At 41.5% G+C, this 20,299-nt stretch overlaps 1 protein-coding gene across 4 annotated transcripts in view; it reads left to right on the forward strand.

The window, feature by feature from the left end:
* sox6 (SRY-box transcription factor 6) overlaps positions 1 to 20,299 on the forward strand; it is a 172,080-nt gene that overhangs the window by 20,855 nt on the left and 130,926 nt on the right. For 3 of the 4 annotated variants that reach the window (XM_083890973.1, XM_083890976.1, XM_083890975.1), the window contains exons 2-3: positions 4,176 to 4,242; positions 15,654 to 15,704. In XM_083890973.1, the coding sequence (XP_083747099.1) occupies positions 15,670 to 15,704 (35 nt within the window). In that variant the 5' untranslated portion in view covers positions 4,176 to 4,242; positions 15,654 to 15,669. The remainder of the gene's footprint in view (positions 1 to 4,175; positions 4,243 to 15,653; positions 15,705 to 20,299) is intronic. The other variant, XM_083890974.1, reaches the window with a different exon arrangement.

Below are 20,299 nucleotides of genomic sequence, written 5' to 3' on the forward strand. Positions count from 1 at the left end.
GAAAGTGAGGATTTGGAGAGGAGGATTGGGAGGATTTTTTAAAATGTTTTTATTATATAAAAAAAAAAATGTTGCAGATCTAAACTATGGAAGAGGATTAGGGCCACACAGGGAAAAAAAATTCTGTTTAAACTCAGAATTCTGACTTTAAACTGAGAATTTCTGACTTGAAACTCAGAATTTCTGACTTAATTCTCAGAATTCTGACTTTAAACTCAGAATTCCGACTTTAAACTCAGAATTTCTGACTTCAAACTCAGAATTTCGGACTTTATTCTCGGAATTTCGGACAAACTCAGAATTTCTGACTTTATTCTCAGAATTCAGACTTTAAACTCAGAATTCCGACTTAAACTCAGAATTTCTGACTTCAAACTCAGAATTTCTGACTTCAAACTCAGAATTTTTGACTTTATTCTCAGAATTCCTGACTTAATTCTCAGAATTCTGACTTTATTCTCAGAATTTCTGACTTAATTCTCAGAATTTCTGACTTAATTCTCAGAATTATGACTTTAAACTCAGAATTTCTGACTTCAAACTCAGAAATTCTGACTTCAAACTCAGAAATTCTGACTTTATTCTCAGAATTATGACATGACTTTAACTCAGAATTATGACTTTATTCTCAGAATTATGACTTTATTCTCAGAATTATGACTTTAACCTTAGAATTATGACTTTTTTCTCATAATTCTGACTTTAAACTTTAAAACTGCTGGTTTCCAGCTCAGCAGTTTTAAAGTTTAAAGTCAGAATTCTGAGTTTAAATTCAGAACTCAAACTCTAAACAGTTCACAGGTTTTAGCTTCCAGATCTGTACATGACGAGCAAGGCGAAACATACTGTACAGACACGTGTGTGTGTACACATACGCTACAGTAGCAGAAAAGCAATGGAGGCTTAAACACACATGGAACATAAAACCTGAGTGTGGTCAGGACAGCGGTGTTGCGGTCGGTCTGCTCTGTGCTGTATACACTTGTGGTGATGTTGTCTATTGATACTGAGCCATTGTCACATGACGACGGCACGAAAACACAACGCTGTGTCATGGTCGGGGAAAAATGAAATGGAGTGCAGCCCACGCGGTATATATGCACTGACACGTGGGTGGGGGGGGAATTTGAAGGTTCACTTTGATTTGAAAGTGAAATCTTTTCTGTGTTGTGGTCATAAAAAAGTGCTTTTCTTCGTGTGTGCGGCACAAGCGGGGCTTCAGCACAAGTGGCAACTCAAACTGCAGCAGGCATACAGTGAGTGCATGGGGAGTTTAGACCAGTGAAAAACAGGAAGTGCACGACGTTGGTTGGTTAGTCCGTGCTTCTGTAGAAACGCGAGGACGTACAAGTACACGCAAACTGCTTATTCTAAGGCTGGACCTTTAAGGTGAAGACATGTTTAAAGGTTAGGGTGTAAGGATTTGGCAGGTTTGGGAAGATCTCCAGGAAACGAATGTAAGCTTATGTGAAGTCCCCAAATGTGACCTATTACAACATGCGAGTTTGTTTGTGTGTGTGTGTGTGTGTTCAGAGGTGGAAATGATGGCATCATTTTTAACCTTGCTTCAGTGTTTTTCTGTGACAAGTTTAATTTTTGTCGCAATTATTATTTTTTTGCATGTGTGTGTGTGTGTACGGAGCCCCTGAAGTGAAATGAGAAAAATAAATAAATAAATAAATAAATAAATTGAAATCTCGAGTTTCAAAGTTGAGATCTCGAGTTTCCCCCAAAAATATGAAAAAAATAATAATTAGAATTTTTTTTTTTCCCATTTTTTTTCAATTAGAACTTTTTTTTAAAAGTAGAGATCTCGAGTTTCCCAAAAAAATGAAAAAAAAATAAATATACTGTATATATAGAAAATCCAGCTGCTCCCAAAAAAATGAAAAAAACAAAAAACAAAAAATCAAATTGTATTTTTTTTGTTTTCATATTTTTTTGGGAAACTCGAGATCTCGACTTTGAAACTCGAGATTTCAAATTTATTTTTTTCTCATGTCACTTCGGGGGCTCTGTATGTGTGTGTGAGAGTGAGCTGTATAGCTAAGACTGGCTGAAATCTAAAGAAAAGGCCACTCTTTTTGACAGAAATGCCACAGGTAGATGAGATGTGAGCTTTGATGCCACCTCGCTCAGTTCTGTTTGGATTTTGTAACGTCAGTGCCAAACCTGCAGTATTTTGTTCAGCGTGGTTTAAATGAATCCAACTGAATTATACTCTCTGTGTTCGCTTGTATGTAAATTGGAACGAACGCGTATATATTCCAGTTACTGCTTCTGACAAAAATAATGGAAATTGTATTATATTGTTGTATTATAAGTAAGTGTGTTGACAATTTATTAATAACAATGCATTGAAAGTAATAATTCATTCAATTTAGGGCTGGCTGTGATTGTGTTTAATATAGTTCCCATTCCTCTAATTAAGGATCTGGGAGTGCCTGTTTTATGTTTCCTGCCTGTAGGGTCGACTCACAGCAGGAAAAGAGCTGCAACATGCAGCTACAATAGTCTGGTTGACACTGACTCTTATTACACCACAGGGATTACCATGTTTGCTTCATTATAATATAATTTGGGTTTTGCTCATTATTTCTAATCATGAATTCCTTTGTTTTTTTTTTCTCCCCAACCCCATCAGACAAATAATTTACTTAAATAACCAATGAATAAGAAATACATTCCCCCATCTATTATTTACCTCATTGTTCTCAATCAGTATCAGATTAGGAATTCAAAGGTTTTTTAAATGTCTACTCTGTGTAATCATAAGAGCTTTCATTTATTCAGGCACAACAGGCATTAAAGCCTACAGTCGGATGTTTGTGCTGGTTTATTGAATTAGCATATATGCGGTTTATTGTTGCGAAGACTCAGTAAACCACTAATATAAGTGAACGGTTTTTCGCATGTGAACAACAGAGTGGGTGGCTGCAGCTGGAGCATAGTTCACAACGGCGAAATAGTCCAGTGTCTCGCTGTTATTTGAGAAGCAGGAGTGGACTTTAAACTGCGAGGTGCTATTCATGCAACAGCTTTCCATTCAGGCGAGGTCACCTGGGTCCCCCCTCTCCCCCATTGTCAGCTCCAGCCTCAAGGCTATACCACATTCAGACCCGTCTGCAACTCTTGCCTTTATCTGGCTAGTTTGCTGCGAGGGCCCTACAGCCTCCCACGCGGCAGACGCCGCACCGCGCCGCGCTCTGTCAACAATGCAGTAGTAGTCTTTCGCCCGGGTACATTTATCTGGTCTCGTTGTCGGTGGCTTATTTGCCCCACCAGCCGACGAGAGACCGAGGTGCCGTGCTGCAAATTAGTGACAGATCAGTTAAGCATGACCTCAAAAAACCCTTGGCTTTGTTTAATTGGCAGCACTGAGGCGGACTAATTGCATAAATCAGCTGGTAATGAGATCTTGGCTTATTGTGAAAAACAAGATAATGCGAGAAAATGAACACGAATTAGCTCACGGCGCTTTCATTCCCCCCCCCCCCCCCAGCGAGATGACCCCATTGATGAATTCTTTTCTATTGTAGTTATTTACTTCACTGTGGCTGCATTTTTTTTTTATAAGTAGTTCAGACGATTGTGACTTCCACTGTTGCGTTCTCTCTCACAGCCTTTTACAGCAGACATGCAGGAACTCGCCGAGCGTTGCCTCTAAATAAGTCATTATCGGGCACACACGGCGCTGTAAAAAGAGACGGTTAAAATTAAATAAAAATAAAACAACCGCTTTATATGAAAGCTGTTTTATTAGCGGAATCTGCCGACAGATTAATGAGGTAGCGGGAGAAGTAGATTTCAAACATTGTCTCGGCGGCGCAGATTCCCTCTGGCGACAGCTGTGAGGACTGGAGGTCAAACACTAACAAAGCTGTTTTGCTCAGCTGTGGAGACTCTGACCCTCAGCCAACAACACTATGGCCCCGTTTTTTTCCCTTCTCCTGTTGTGTGTGTGTGTTTGCTCTGATGTAGGTAAATACTGCTTTGTTGATTCAAACCATGTTGCAAATGCACTCACTTTGTCAGCTATTTATACTCACCAATAACATTTTAGTGTGTTTTTTTTGCAGGATTGATCAAATGTGAGCTTAATAATAATGATAACATTAATAATAACAATACAAGGAGCAATTAAAATAGACATCTCTGTGTCTGTTTGCTTTCAGGTTATTTACATGCATTCAAAATCAACTGGCCAGTGATTGCTGGAGGGGATTGAGTCTTTCAGTTTTTGTAAGTATCACTTTGCCTCTTCAGCTCTGTCTCTGTCTTTGCCATGTGTTCTCAAACACCCCCCCTGCTGTCTGTCACCCACACTCAGCACCTGCGTGAAATGAGGTGGACAATCGGAGAGGGCAATTAGACACAAAGTCCCCCCCCCCCCCCGCCCCCCGACAGGCCGTTTTTAAACATCAGATCCTCCGATGACCGTGCTTCCTTTTTCCTTAAATGACGTGTTGTTCATTTTATACAGTGTGAAATTTGAAAATCTAAGGTGGAACTAGGATTTATAATGACAGTTTCCCCCATATGACCTTAAAGAGATTAGAAAGAAAAGCAATAGATAGCTTTTTTTTCCACAATCCTACAGAAATCTAGCTGTAACCAAGGCTATCAACATTTACAAAAGACTGACAAAAAAAAAGCGTCTAATATTTCAATTACATTAATCCTAAATTCATTTTTCTCAAAAATGGTACCAAGCCTTCACATAAGAGGAGGTCAGAGGACGTTTTCCTGGTCGTCTAAACCTAACCTTCACTATAGTCTAAAAGGGTTTAAGTGAATACCTTTCAAAGCAATGAGAGATTCAGAGAGAGAGAGACGCTGCGAAACGTGGCATTTAGCTTTATAAAAACAGAAATAAAGAATACTCAAAATAATATGACTTCAACAGCCTTTACTCAGCTGCTGCTCGTGCAGCTTTTCCAATAAAAAAAAAAGTGTATCAAACAAATAAAGGTTGAGGAACTTAGCGGATATTATTATTCTTTACCTCCTCCAAATGTCACTTGGAGAGCGATCACGGCAGTCATATTAATGTGGGCAGAGAGTGTGGCTCTCCAATAACAGGAGGAAAATGTCTCGCCCCCAATTCAAAGTTCATGGCCATTTATCATTGTTTAATCATGCCGTTTCATGTCGCGCGCACAACATCTCCTCTGGTCTGATGAGCGTGCGTCTGTCTGCCAGCGTGACGCCCTTAATGCTGCTGCTGCTGCATAGTCAGTGACTAAAGCCCAATTTATACTCCTGCGTTAAGTGCTCTGCGTAGGTTACGGAGAGCCTCTGCGTCGTCTCCGACTGCACAAAATATTTTTTAAGTGTCCGTCACTCCGTCCAGGGACTACGGAGACGGCAAGAGCTGCGATTGGTCCTCAGGACAGGCCGAGCTAACGCTGCTCTGTGCCGGCTCACAGTGCGCACCGAGCGTCCACAGAGGCGGAGCTGATCACCGCCGACAAAGTCGCTGCCAAACTATAAATACGTCATATCTTAATACACACAGCACACGTTTAGACTCTAAATGGCCAATTTCTCGCCTCAAATGATCTTAAAACTGCATTCCGTGACACATAAAAGTGATAAACGGCCACTGTTTCAACAACAACAATCTCTTTTTCTCTCTCGGACGCCATTGCTCACTGTAGCCAGAAGCGCAACAACCTTGCGCAGCGACCCCTACTGATCGGGCGGGAAATTGCAGCGCGTATCCGTCACCACAACGCAGAAGTATGAAGGCTCGAGGGGTCTCCGTGGTGACGCAGTCAGATAACGCATTAGGCAGTCGGAGAAGTATAATGTGGCCTTTAGTTGTGAATGGCTCACATTATTGATATCCTTTGATATCCTGCATTATTTTGTAAATATGAACAATCCAAACAACCAAAACGTACAAATCTCATTCAATTTTTATAATAAATCAATCAATCAATTAATCTTTATTTGTATAGCCCACAGTTTAAAAAACATAGTTTGTCTCACAGGACTTCACAGGGCTGGTAACATCCTCTGTCCTTAGACCTTCGACCAGGGTAAGGAAAAACTACCAGGGGAAAAAAGTAGAAACCTTAGGGAGAACCACAGGTGAGGGATCCACTCCCTGGACGGACAGACGTGCAGTAGATGTTACCCAAAACATACAATACATAATGACAAAGAATAAAAAGTGAAAAGTCTTTAAATGCCAGGATCCATCTGGATCTCTGGGTTTGTCACAGCCTGCAGCGGATTTCTGACAATGGCAAAAAACCTGACGAAAGACAGGTAATAAATTTAAACTGAAATGCTTTAGCTGTTTAACTCTAATGATATATTGGCTTCTTGACAATTGTGCCGTTTTCTGCTTTCTTTGCCAGCTATAGCTTTCTAGCTCAGTGGCAAAAATGAGCACTTTGTGTCAGGTTGTTAATCAAGTTAAAATAAACAAAGTTCATAAAGTCACTGACGTTATAGTCATTTGAAGAAGACGCCGTTTCTGATTACGGGCTGTGTGCATGTTATACGTGGAGTGCTATGGTTTGTTTTTAGATCTGTGCTACAATCCAAAAAGAAAGACATAAACATCTCACTCTTTACAATATTCCCTGAGGGTCGCCAGGCTTTCAACGGATAGAGAATCCACTCAGCGAGAAACAAATGAACTTGTCAAAAGCTGATATCAGCCTTGTTTTTCCATATCCAGACACACACAAAAACTATTCTGTCGTCAGAAAATGTCCTTTTTCTTTTTGAGCTATGCTCACACAAAAAGATACAACTACCCTTCAAAAGTTTGGGGTCACTTAGAAATGTGAAATGTCCTTATTTTTTGAAGGAAACGCACCTTTTTTTCAACGACTATCACATTAAATCAGGGGCTCTCAAAGTGTTGATACCTGAGGGCCAATTTAGGAACCCAACATTGGACTGAGGGCCGCCAAAGGAAAAAAAACCAGAAATAAATCCCATTTGTAATCGTTTTAATGACCAGATTGCAGTTCTACACTTTAGCGTTAAGTAATATAAGCGTTAACATAATGTAATTTAAGCATTAATATAATAACGCTTTATAATTTACTGGGTAATTACCCAGTATTTTGGCCATTGTTCTTACCTTCTAATTACAGGTTAATACCAAGTAATTAGAAGTTTACACTTATTGGTCTGTATCCAGTAATGTCCAATAAACATTTAACAAGCTTAGTCGCTCCTGGATTAAAACTATCAACTGTAATTCATTGCGGGCCGCCAGAAATGTTTCTGCGGGCCGCACTTTGAGAACCAATGCATTAAATGAATCAGAAATACACTTTATACATTGTTAATGTTGGTAAATGAGTATTCTAGCTGCAAACAGGTGTATAGAGAGGCTCATTTCCAGTGTTCTAATGCTACATTGTGTTTGCTAATCACGTTAGAAGGCTATTGGATGATTAGAAAACCCTTGAAAACCCCTGTGCAATGATGTTAGCACTGGTGCTTTGACGAAAGGGCAAAATGATTATTTGGAATAAGAATCATTATTTCCAATCTTGTCAACGTCTTGACTATTTTCTATTCATTTTGCAACTCTTTTGATGAATAGTTGACCCCAAACTTTTGAACGGTAGTGTAAACAGACAAAAACACAGCATAGGTAAGAAACGCTCATATGAGACGAGGTATGTGAATTATTTACTGGCCACAAACACGCATTCGAGACTAAATCGCTCCTCGTCATGTCGTCAATACAAACCGACTCGCTCCTCTGAGACCATTCGCTCTGATTCGTGTACATATCTGAGACCCGGATCCATTAACCTGCAGGTTTAATTAATCTCCAAAAAAAAAAAAACATGACAGACAGTAATTTGGTTTGGTGTCTGGACCGCTTACAGAACACGTTTAATTAACACTCGCTGCAATCTCATTTGGAAACACCTGAGGATAAGTTAGATCGTGTGAACAGTCAGGCACGCGCTGCACTTCTCGTCGTCGTCATTACGCGCCATTCATCGAACGAGTGACATCGACGTGGAATCTCTCAGCCCTCAACACCTGAAGCGAAGGATGCACACGGGGGGGGCTTTTATTGTCGTTGTCAGAAATGAAATAAATGGCAATTCACGATATAATGAAAACGAAATAAGCGATGAATGGTTGGTTTTCATCTATTATTTATCGAACGGGCGCCTCTTCAGTGACTGACCCTGCAGTGATTATGGTCAATATGTTCCTGAACACGTCGCCTGACAAAGACTTTAATATCATCAGCCTCAATTTCCTCCAAGCATCCCAGCGAGAATTTGGAAAACTAATTGTTGCGTTATTTCATTACATTGGCAAGAATGTGGCAAACCCTCGTGAACTTTATTCATTTTCTTAAACTCTAAATTTAATGCATAGCTTGCTTTAAAAAAAAAAATATATTACTAATGGATGTCCCTCAACATGAAGGTTGAATTCCAATTCCTTGCTTAACCCTCAATCTCAAAAATGTGCGCTCCCTCTAGTGCAAGTGCTGTCCCGATTATCAGAAAAATTAAGTTGAGAGGCAAGTTTAAGGGCTGTATCGCCCTCAATATTGAGATTTTCCGAGACCACCCTTGGTGCAAGGGCTACCCAGAATGCATTGCGTGTTTTCACGTAACAAAGATGGCGTCGAAAGCAGCGAAGCGAGTGCGATACAAATTAAGTAAATGATGAAAACCATTGTATTATCTTAGTTTAGGCCCATATTATAGATTACTGACGTCATTGTTGCGTAACATTTATTTTTATTTTACGATCTTTTGTCAATAGCCGGCCGGTGCGGACAAGCGATCGTTTGCTATTGTTTACTTTTCAATAAGCCGTATATATAAGAGTATCATCTTATAACTAACTGACAACCTAATAACTTGACTGACAAACGGATCGTAATAAATAATCCTGACGTATATGTGTTCTTCTTCTTCTTCTTTTTTGGAGTTGACAGACTGGACGCAGCTTTCGGGTTATTCTGCCCCCTACAGTCTGAAGACGTATCTGCATTTAAGGGGTGTCCCATTTCTAAGTGAGGGCCAGTTAAGATTAAGGGTTGAGCTTAAGGATTAAGATAGGAATTGGAATTGGCCCAAAATATGCTTTAACTGTTATTGTAATTTCTCTTATACTGAACCAAATGAAATAGAGCTAACCTCTGAATTCTTTATCGTTAGGGTTATTGTTGTTGTTTGGTCGGAATTACTTTATTAAACTATTTGATTTTCATGTGAATGAAAACCTCACGTGGATTTGGCTGCTGTCCTGCTTGTGAGAAGTATGTTCTGGTGTTCTTCAGGACAGCAGCTTACAGTATATATGCAGCACAAAACAGGACCAAAAAAAAAACACGCCATTAATCTTCTTGCTACCCCAGCTGTTGAAAGTAATGCATAACTAAAAGTCCGGTTAAATGAATTAATGATTTCAACCATGAACTTCTCTCGCGAAAATGCCGTGAATCCTCTCCAGCTGATAATGCGCCACGACCCCGAGAGTGTGAAATCCCCGTTGAGAGTAGCCAGTTAATTGATTTGCAAATTATTTAAAGTTTGTGGTGCCCAGGGGATTGCTGGGCTCTAATGACAGCCCATTTAAAAAAAAAAAAAAAAAAATAAGAGTTGAAAAACTCTTCCCAGGCAAAGCCTGTATTAAATTGTAGTGTAAGCGAACAAGACTAATCTAAGACGTGAATGTGAACGTCCTGTGAACCAGGATCTGTGTCCTCGTAAATAAAATATTCAATCTAATTTTTATTTTTATTGTCCTTGTAGAAGGATTTTTGTTGTTTTTTTTTCTTTCCAATAACAGTTAATTATTTAATTATATATACATTAATAAAACCACTGCATGTAGACAAATTAAAGTCAGTCCAGACTGTTTTGCTGTGGTTAAACCTCAAGCAGGTTTCTGCCTTTTAGTTGAAGTAGTTGGATCCGTGCGTTAATATTAAGGAGCCTCTAATCTCAACCCATTAGCGAGCGCTGTCATTCAGACACACAGTTGTCGGCCTGATTTAAATAAAATGAAATGAAGATAGTTGTTTCTGGTCCCTTGGCTTCACTCATTGCCATAAACATATGCTCTGTGCCCCGCTTCTTTCCATCTTATTTATGACTTTAATTTGTTGTGTGGGCTGCACAAGAAATCAAATTTAATCCAATCCTCCCAGGGACCCTGTCATATAATAACATGGTAATTTCTGTGTATCCTTTTGAAAAATGAGAAAATTAATTCCTCCTGACATGTTCTAATTATTCCAGTGCGAACGGCGGATGGGCTCACCCTCCTTCCTACCCCCAGCCCCCCCTGCACCCCCCCCCTCCCCCCGCACCTCCACTCCCTAAGTGTCAGTTGCCGACGGGTGGCGAGGTGCTAATGCTGACCAGCAGCGCGTTTAATTTGAAACATGAGCAGACACCTTTCAACACACACCTTCCTAATGTTGGAGTGGCTCACACAATTTAATTCACTACTCATCTGGCAGCTCTGGCGGAGGTGTGTGTGTGTGTGTGTGTGTTGTGCGATGAAAGAGGGGGTCAAAGGGACATCAGGTGTGTGTCTCTCTCTGTGTAGATAGATAGATAGATAGACAGACAGACACATAGAGCTGTGTATATGTGAATATGTGTGGACACTGGTGCTGGGCCGTGCCGTCACCAGCCTCGTCGTGGGTGTTGAGTTGGCGTTAAGGTGTCTGTTGGGATGTTGGGATGCTGATTGGACAGCTTTTTTCAACCCCCCCACCTTCCCCTTCCTCTTCTCTTCAAACCCACGGTACCTTTTCGCACATCCCACACCGCCACTCCACTGAGACCCGCCGAACAAGCTAATTTAATTAGACTGTCGTCGGCTCATCGTATCAATTTACATAGGGAACAGCGCTGGTAAGGGAATGTCGCGGAACAACAACAAATCTTTTGTTTTTCGTTGCTTTTCGTGCGACAGGGTTTTAGAACTTTATCAGTTGTTATTGTTGCTCTGCAGAAGGATTACGATAATAGTGTTTCATAGAGGTGGGTGTGCCAAAAAATCCGAATTCAGAATCGATATAAAATGACACAGAAGAGAGAGGTGTTTTTATATTCTTGTTACTTATGCAATAATTATGTGATATTGCTTTTATGCAACAGTTACAACAATTCCATCGAAGCATGGATACATGTTTAATACTTAATGATCATTCTGTCAGGGGCCCACGGTTGATGTAGTGGTTAGCGCTCTTGTCTTTGCAGCAAGAAGACCTGGGTTCCTGGGTTTGAACCCCGTTTGGAACAACTTCAGAACAAGGGCCTTTCTGCAAGGAGTTTGCATGTTCTCCCCGTGTGTGCGTGGGTTTTCTCCGGGTTCTCCGGCTTCCTCCCACATTCCAAAAAACATGCGATATGGGGATTAGGTGAATTGGTCACTCTAAATTGACCGTAAGTGTGAGTGAATGGTTGTTTGTCTCTATATGTGGCCCTGCGATGGACTGGCGAACTGTCCAGGGTGTGACCTCACCTATCGCCCAATGTAGGCTGAGATAGGCACAGATAGGCCCCCCCTCCGCGACCCTCTGGTGGAGGATAAAGCGGTAGATCATCCTTTACACACCTAGAGACTGAAGCAGAAGTCGTTATGAATCAAATAGTTTTGAAGCGAAAATCCATTTTGAATCGCAGTTTTTCATTGTATCTATTCAGTTTACACATGAAAACAAAACCATGAGACGGTTGGATCTAAATATGACGTAACGTAATTTTGCTGCATTCAAAACATCGTAATATGAGAACGCGGAGAGCGTCACGCAGTCATTCAGACACGAGCAAGTCAGGAAATGCATATTGTTCTGACTTTTCTGACAAGACCAGTCCGCGTGAGCCCGCAGCTCCTGCAGCATACGTTCACGACACGAGAGACATGAAGGTGTTTTCCACTCTAATTATGTACGGTATCTAAGCAGCTAAGAAAAGGCTGGGAAAAAAAACTGAACAACCACAATTTACTGAATTGACTGTAGTTGATTTGGTGTGTGTGTGTGTGTGTGTGTGTGTGTGTGTGTGTGTGTGTGTGTGTGTGTGTGTGTGTGTGTGTGTCATGGTCGAGAAGAGAAAGCGTGGCTTTGTGAGCAGCGGGTGGATCTTTGCATGACTCAGAGAGGGAAGAAGCATCGACATGGCCCGCTCGGCCCCATAGGAATATTAATGTGTCCCCTTCCCTCACGCCCCAGAAGGAGCGATCATTAACGTTTCGGATTCCACGTAGAGGGAGAAAATTCACTTCTCCATCACTGTGGAAGAACTGAGACTTAAGCTATAGCCATTAGGCTGCGGCGACTGCAGCGTAGATTGACTCTATAAGCTTGAGCCCAGTTGGACTTTATCGCCTCTATCGCTTGTAACCGTTTCTCTTATATCGCTTTGTTTGTCTACCGAGTAACGCAGGCTGGAGTTAGTAGCAGCAGGGTCTGTGCTGCTAACTTCTGTGCCGCCGCCGCCGCCGCACACTGTGTGTGAGCCTGTTAATAACTGAAGGCTGAAAGTGCCGTCTCGTGCCAAGACCCACATGGCTGCTGGCGGTGCATTAAATCAGCAGTCAATTTGACTGGAAGTTTGAAATCTGGGCTAGGTTAAGGGGATGTGCTGAACCCGTGTTAATAGCGAGCTTGTTGTCCATATGGTACTGCTTTAATAGAGCACATTTGTTGCAGATGGTGGGAGGCAGAGGCAGCTTTTGGCAGCGGCTCGTTCTTCGAAAGGGCTGCCTTGCTGCTCAGACTGGCCCAGGCCAAGTTAGTGATGTCTATCCTCCCTGCTTCTCCTTCAGAAAAAAAAAGAAAAAAAAAGAAAAAGCCTGCCCTTGAATTGCGGCCTAACCTTAATTTAACTGCATTCCTTTATTTTTGTATTCGGAGGAAGAACAAATACAATGTGGCTCGGTCACTTTTTCCTGAGTTTGGTTCGTTTTGCTTTCCAAACCGCACCTTTGCTTCCATAGGCTAAGTTCAGTTGTTTCTGACCACAATGGGCCTGTAGACAGCAGGCACAGCTGAGGAAACACAGCGCACACACACACACACACACACACACACACACACACACACACACACACACACACACACACACACACACAGAGAGTGGAAGAACAAGGGTTATGGAATACGACCAAAGATAAAGATAGCAGCCAAGCATTTGGCCTAATCTCTTTCCTTTTTCTCTCTCTGCTACTGTCTAAGCGAGTCCACGGAAGGATCAGGTGTCAGTAAAATCATCAACACGATATCTTTCAGATTCACTTGGTACACTTTCTATTTCCCTTTCTGATTTAAAGGTTTATAGCATTGGTTCTCAAAGTGTGGCCCGGGGGCCAATGGTGGCCCGCAGAGACATTTCTGGTGGCCCGCAATGAATTACAGTTGATAGTTTTAATCCAGGACATTACTGGATACAGACCGTGTAAGAAGTGTATAGAAGTGTAAACAAAAATACTGGGTATTTACCTGGTTTCCATATGGTGAATTTTAGTGTATTATTGTGTTATAAGCAGGTAATAAGCAGGTAGCTACAGCCCCCAATTACTAACTATTTACCCAGTAAATATATGGTAACAGAAATGTGTTACTTGGTATTAACCTGTAATTAGAAGGTAAGAACAATGGCCAAAATACTGGGTAATTACCCAGTAAATTATAAAGAGTTATTATATTAATGCTTAAATGACATTATATTAACGCTTATATTACTTAACGCTAAAGTGTAGAACTGCAATCTGGTCATTAAAATTATTACAGATTTATTTCAGTTTTTTTTTCCTTTGGTGGCCCTCAGTCCAATGTTGGATTTCTAAATTGGCCCTCAGGTATCAAAACTTTGAGAACCCCCTGGTTTATAGGAAATAAGAATGTGTGAATGCATGTTCACTGAGTTCAAATCGAGTGTACACACACGTGCATTTGTGGATGGTATTGTGTTGCGTTTTGTGTGCACCAGATGTAGAAGATGTGTGTGTGCCTTTTTGCACTCGAGAGAAGCGAGGAGACACGCTTGATCTGCTCTGCACTGTTTAAGGGTTGTTTTCTCACGTTGTCACCGGTCTGGTGTGTTGTGGCATGGGGATGGTACAGCAGTATGTGTGCATGGCCTCTGGGCCCAGCTAAGTGGAGAAAAGAGCAGCAGCAGCAGCGGCAGCAGCAGCAGCAGCAGCAGCAGCCCCGGACTCTGCCACTCCCGCCTCCCCAGACACCTTATTGTGAGAAAAGTCTCGGCTGAGTCCTCTGGGCCTTGTGGATTCACTGCCTCGCTAAGTGCTGGCCAGACTGAAAGGCACAGTGTCCTTGGAGCAGCTCGTTCTTTCCATTCTCTCAGAGTTCTTTGTCTCAGAAGCCAAGAGAGCAAAGGGGAGAAAAATGATGCCAAATTACACCCATGTCACAGAAAACTTTAAGGTGTGCGAGGCCTGAGATGACGTGTCATTTGTGACGCGGTTGTGGTGCAAACATTTTTTTTTTAGATTTAAAAGGTGTTTAAAAGGGATTTTCAATCAGTGAACTTGACTTTACAAAGATATGACATTGAAAACAATGTGATAAAATAGAGATGAAAGCATTTGTTATGACACTCACTGACCACATACTACCTTAAATGAAAACTGGGGTTTAAAGCATCAGAATGAGGAAAAATGGAGGTAAAAAATTATTTTGAAAATAATTCAAATAGTAACCTTTACTTTTTTATTCCAATGCACACTGCAGATGACTTAAATATATAAATATTTGAAAGTGACATGGTTGTTTGTGCCACACAGGATAAGGTGTGGCACCCCCGCATTTACATAGAATGGTCCAAAAAAAGTGAAAAGTGAGATGAAACGCCTTGTTTAGAGGAGAATGACCGGACTGGTTTGAGACGACAGTAACTCAAATAACCACATTTTACAACCAATCTGGAATTCCCTAATCAATTTAATTTCCAACCAATTTGAACACACACACACAGAAACAGTGTATGGTATACAGAGCAATATAACACGGGCTAATGGAAGCCTGTTGTAAGTCATTTTTAGCCATGTGTCTCCAGTATTTTGTGGCTAAGGCTTCTGAACGACTCCTGCGAGCGGTGACATCACGACCACATCCTTTTTTTTTTTTTCTTTTGCCTTGCTGACGTTGAGTCCCTGCTTGGGTCGCCTGCGGCCGAGAATCACAGAAAGTCACAGCAACCCTTCGCTACACATGGGCTGCAGCTGGACCACCGCTGGCTAATGCTGCGCAGACCCGGGGCCGCTCTGGGCTCTGCGGTTTTACGCCGCCGCGTGTGCATGTATATATCTCTGCGTACGGTGGTGGAAAAAAAAGGGCCATATGGAAATCAGTAGGCAGAGTTTATTTGATGCAAACATATCATCAGGCCCTGAGTGCAAAACCAATGTTGTATGCAAATCCACTCCCTCGTTGGGAAGAGGTATAATTAATGATGTCAGTACATAAAAAAAGAGGATGGGTTCATAGCCATATTTCTACTTTAATTAAAGACATGCCTTATTATAGGAGGAAGATGTATGCTCTATGTATTTTTCTTTCTTTCTTTCTTTCCCTCCATCCTCCCCTATCTACTTCTTCTTCTTGTTCATCACTCATTTCATAAATGAAAAAAAAATGGTTCTTTGTGATTTTTCCCTGCCAGAACCCCACACGCTGACATGGAGGGCTTTCTACGTAGCAGCTTTTTACTGAGGTTAGTTTCATTTACGTTTGTTGCCATTCAAGATCACAGCAGCAGGTCAAGCGGGGGTGGGTGGTGCAGCGTGTTAACCGGGGTGACTGTAGCGGGTTAACCGGGGTGACTGTCTGACACACTGTTAGCCTTATAGACTGTGTGTGGATGTGTGTGTGTGTGTGTATTTAAGCAATGTCATACATGGATTCTAACATATTTACTCAAGCTGTGTGTTAGCAATGTGCTAATGTGTAATGTGGCAGACCTGGTATTAACGTAAAACTGTTGCCATTAAAGTGCATTCGGGGACCCACATGAGATCTGAGAAATGTCTGTTTGTGGAGTCAAAATGATGTTTTTGAACGGTTTGACTACACAGAAGTGTCTGTGTGTGAAGGGAATCAAAACTAATCCGACAAAAAACAATAATAAATCGTGTGATAATCAGTGTTAAGTGGAATCTGACCACTTTTTTTTTTTGTTTAGATGAGGAGTGTTCAGACTTTAGACCACATAATACCAGGTCTAAAAAAAAACCCTCCAGTCAGACTGAAAACACACAGGAACACACAAACACCCCCCCCCCCCCCCACACACACACACACACAGGGATGTGTGGGGCGAGTCAGCTGCTGGTACACTGGTCGTGTGATGTGCTGTTGTGTTTCCTGTTGCGCTCCGTGTTTGTGTTCGAGCGCAAACATAAAGATTTACATTTTTTTGTCTTTACCCTTCCTGTGATTCTAATTAAAAAATGTGTGCTGTCATTACAACACAACACACAGAGGAAGTAAATAAGAGAGCATATTTACCATTGGCTCCTTTCCTACTTTCCACCTTCTCTAGGCTCCAGTGTTGCTCCCTAATTAGGGTTGGCTCATTAGAAGCCACAGCAGCAGCATCTGCCTTTCAAAGCTGCTGTCAGCCAAACTTTACTAAAGCTAATGAATCCTCTTTGATTTCTTTTTTCAAAAGGTCACTTATTTGATTAAATTACCAGTGTGTTTTGCTCTCTCTCTCTCTCTCTCTCTCTCTCTCCCTCAGAACTATTGGGGGGCATTTTAAAAAGAAAGGGCACTTTGATAGCGTTACGACCGCAAGTCAAACTGTAATTGAGGGATTAAAGAAAGCAAAATCTCTCATTCATTACAATCTGTTTTATACAACTTGTACTATTCCCATATTGTAAAAGCACAAGAAGACAAAATGAAAGTATAAATCAGGTAATAATCATTAAATGACTTGTATGTTAATGGTCATAAAGAAATAACGCTAGTACACTCGGAGTCTGCTGCGGTAAACAAATACCAAACAAATTATGCAAACAAACGTACAGCAGCTGTTTTTATCTTCCGCCGCAGTGGCACCAGATTATTTGGTGTGGTGTAACGTACATGTGCTTTAGTTTGACACGAGTCACTCAGGTGTCTAACGCTACAGTGGATGTCAGTAGAGCTTAAACAATGAATTGATTATTAATCTATAACTCAATTAATCGTCAACTATTTGGATCATCGATTCGTCGGTTTGAAGCTTTTTTCATGATCAAAACAAGATTTCTGATTGTTTTAGCTTCTTAAATGTGAATATTTTCTCTGTTTCTTTGCTCCACACAACAAATAAATCATCCAAACTGAATCATTTTGGTGTGTGGACAGAACAAGACATTCACAGGGTATCCGCGGGGTCTCAACAAGTCTAAAAATCCAATAATTTGAATTTAAGGCCTTAAAATGTCTTAAATTCTCCTAAAATCTCATAAAAGGTTGTGTTACAGCTGCTCACCCATTTGCCCTGATGCACTTTGACAGTGTGCTGACTTTCTTCTCAAAAACAAAAAGTTTCTCGGAATGACTTAAAATTTACCATCATGATAGTCGGCATCGCCCTGAACAAGGATCCGTTGAAAATATTTGCAAATCTCTTAAGGAATAATTTTTATGAATTTTTGAAATATGCCAAAAAAGTTTTTTGACTTCCGCGTTTATTTCCGGGTTATGGGGCCCATAGAGCATGCGCAGTAGTGTCACTACCATATAAAGATCTATTAAAGCCCGTGTCCGTGTCTCGAGGTGTCCTGTGGACACTTTTACAGGCGTCTCTTTTACTATTGCGGTCAATGGGGAAATTGCTTTTAGGGCTTTTATGGGCTTTTATGGGGTTTTCTGTTGCAGTACCCAGAGTGGCCACCATGTAAAAAATTGTCTTCAAGGCAGAGGGGGCGGTGCTCTATCCAGTTCATATTATACATCCATGTCTCACACCCACCTGTGGAAACAATGCGGCAGATAACGAACGAACGAACGAACGGACGAACCGCGCGAAAGAAGAGCTGCGTGTCCCGTACATGACGGCAAAAGCACATCCCAAAATTCAAGAGGGGGAAACTTCTACAAAAGGAGTCAGAGAGGGGAGGACAGGAAGAGGAAGAGAGAGGGAAAAAAAGAAACATGCCCTTTGACCTTGGCTTGTTCTCAACAATTTCCTTTTGTTCTGATCGCTGTGAGAGAACACTTTGATTATTCTGAGTAAACACATTATTGTGCCGCTAATCCACATCCTTCTGTCAATGTCTGTTTTAATTAAAGGAGAAGTGCCAGTGGAAAGACATCACGCACACACACACACACACACACAGGCTGCAGATTGGAGGCCTCAACAATCAGGGGAAAGATTAAAGGCAGGCTTTGGTTCAGGGTTAGCCCTTTTGTTTGGATAAGACTTGTGTCGTGGAGTGGGCTGACGAGTGTGTGTGTGTGTGTGTGTGTGTGTGTGTGTGGGGGGGGGGGGGGGGGGTGTCAGGGTGAAAGGGGAGAAAAAGGATAGAAACAGAGGTTGGATTGATGTGGCAGTTAAGACATTCTTTCAGTGAAGAATCCCAGTGTCTTTTCTGGAGCAACTGAATTAGGTCAAAGGGGGATTTTGTGAATGTGCTTGTACATATGCGCTCCGAGAAGCAGATGTGAGCAATGAGTGCTTGTAGTCTACGTCATATCTCAGTAGCGCACAGGATGGGCTCTTCGTTATTGTAATGAGTCATAGGTTTGGTTTGACTCATGCATACAGTAGGGTTTTTTTTTTTTCTTTCTTAAGAGATACAAAAGTGCTTCCGAAACACATGACCGAGTGAATACTCTTTCACGGTCAATTAAAGCTCTCACTGTTTCTAAAAGTTGCAGGAAGTAACACGCAGAGTGTGTTTCATAGACAATCATCCACGCGCATGTTAGCGCCTTTGTTAGCGAATAGACGAGTTTTAAAGGTGCATTATGTAATAATTCAGGGTCTCTGCAGGTCAAATTTAAGACTTTTTAAGACTTTTTTAAGACCACAATGAATACAATTCAAGACCCATTTCAAATCCGTACTGGCAAAAAAAGCACAAAAGACATGAAGGAAAATTGGAGCCACAAATCGTTGAACTTGCAATTCGGCTTCACTGTGGGCTTTCGTTAAGTTTTCTCCGCTGCTATGCTAAACGACATAGCACACTAGCTAGTGGTGCTCGATAAATTGTCACCAGGCAGAACAGGTGGCCTACTTTAGTTCCATGTTGTAGTTATGTCAAAATTGTACTTAAGACCTTTTATGAGATTTTAGGAGAATTTAAGACATTTTAAGGCCTTACATTCAAATTATTGGATTTAAGACTTTTTAAGACCGCGCGGATACCCTGGTAATAAATCTAAATCAACTGGCCGTAAAATCCTCCTAATATGTCACAGAGACTCAGGAATAATGTTCATATAACAAACTGAACTCACCAACAACAACAACAACAGTACAGCCAAAATATTTGCAGACTGCAAATCGTGTTTATGTTTTGAAATCGTGTTTTGGCGTCATGTGGCGCCACCTACCGCCGTCTACCAATCACTGCAGTCAGTAGAGTCTCAGCTGCCGCGCAACCACGGGTTGCCAGTTACGTCAGAAAAAAAAAAAAAAAAAAAAAAAACGAAACCTAAAAGACCTCTGTATTTTGAATTTGAATGCAGTAACTGTTTTTGGCCACATTCTTACATATGGCACCTTTAAGTTTATGTTTAAACGGGTGTGTGCTGTCAGAGAGACTGAGAGAGGGATTGATTGAGGGAGAAAGGGGAAGGAAGAGAGGAACAGATAGAACAGAGGAGGGGGGGGGAGATACAGAGGGAGAGAGAGATGTCTTCAGTCTCTGTTTACTCCCAGTGGGCAGGACCTCCCCCCCCCCCTCCATTTCTGCCATTATTTGATGTAATGAAAGGAGAAAGTGTGTAACATTGAGATTGTTAATTAATTTAGTCTAACAAGATGAAGATAAATGAAACCCACTGAAGGTTGACTAGGCTAAGGGGCCCACTTAGCATTCCTCCTGCCCTCCAGCTCTCTTTCTCTCTCTCTCTGTCTCTCTCTCCTTTACAATGAACTGCAGGCTTCGAGGGTGCAGTACTGTGTTTGTACAGCTGTGCTGAGCTCTCACCTGCTAAAGTGTGCGCGTGAAAGTTCTTGACAAATAATCGCAATTGCTTATTTTCCCAAATGGGCTGTGCTGGAGTTGTGGTTTCGGAGAAATAACGTGCCGTTATCTAATGAGGCATCGCTGCATGGTCAAGAGTTTTGAGTCAAAATGTTTT

The sequence above is a fragment of the Microchirus variegatus genome (assembly GCF_963457635.1).
Source record: "Microchirus variegatus genome assembly, chromosome: 6".
Taxonomy (NCBI): Eukaryota; Metazoa; Chordata; class Actinopteri; order Pleuronectiformes; family Soleidae; genus Microchirus; species Microchirus variegatus.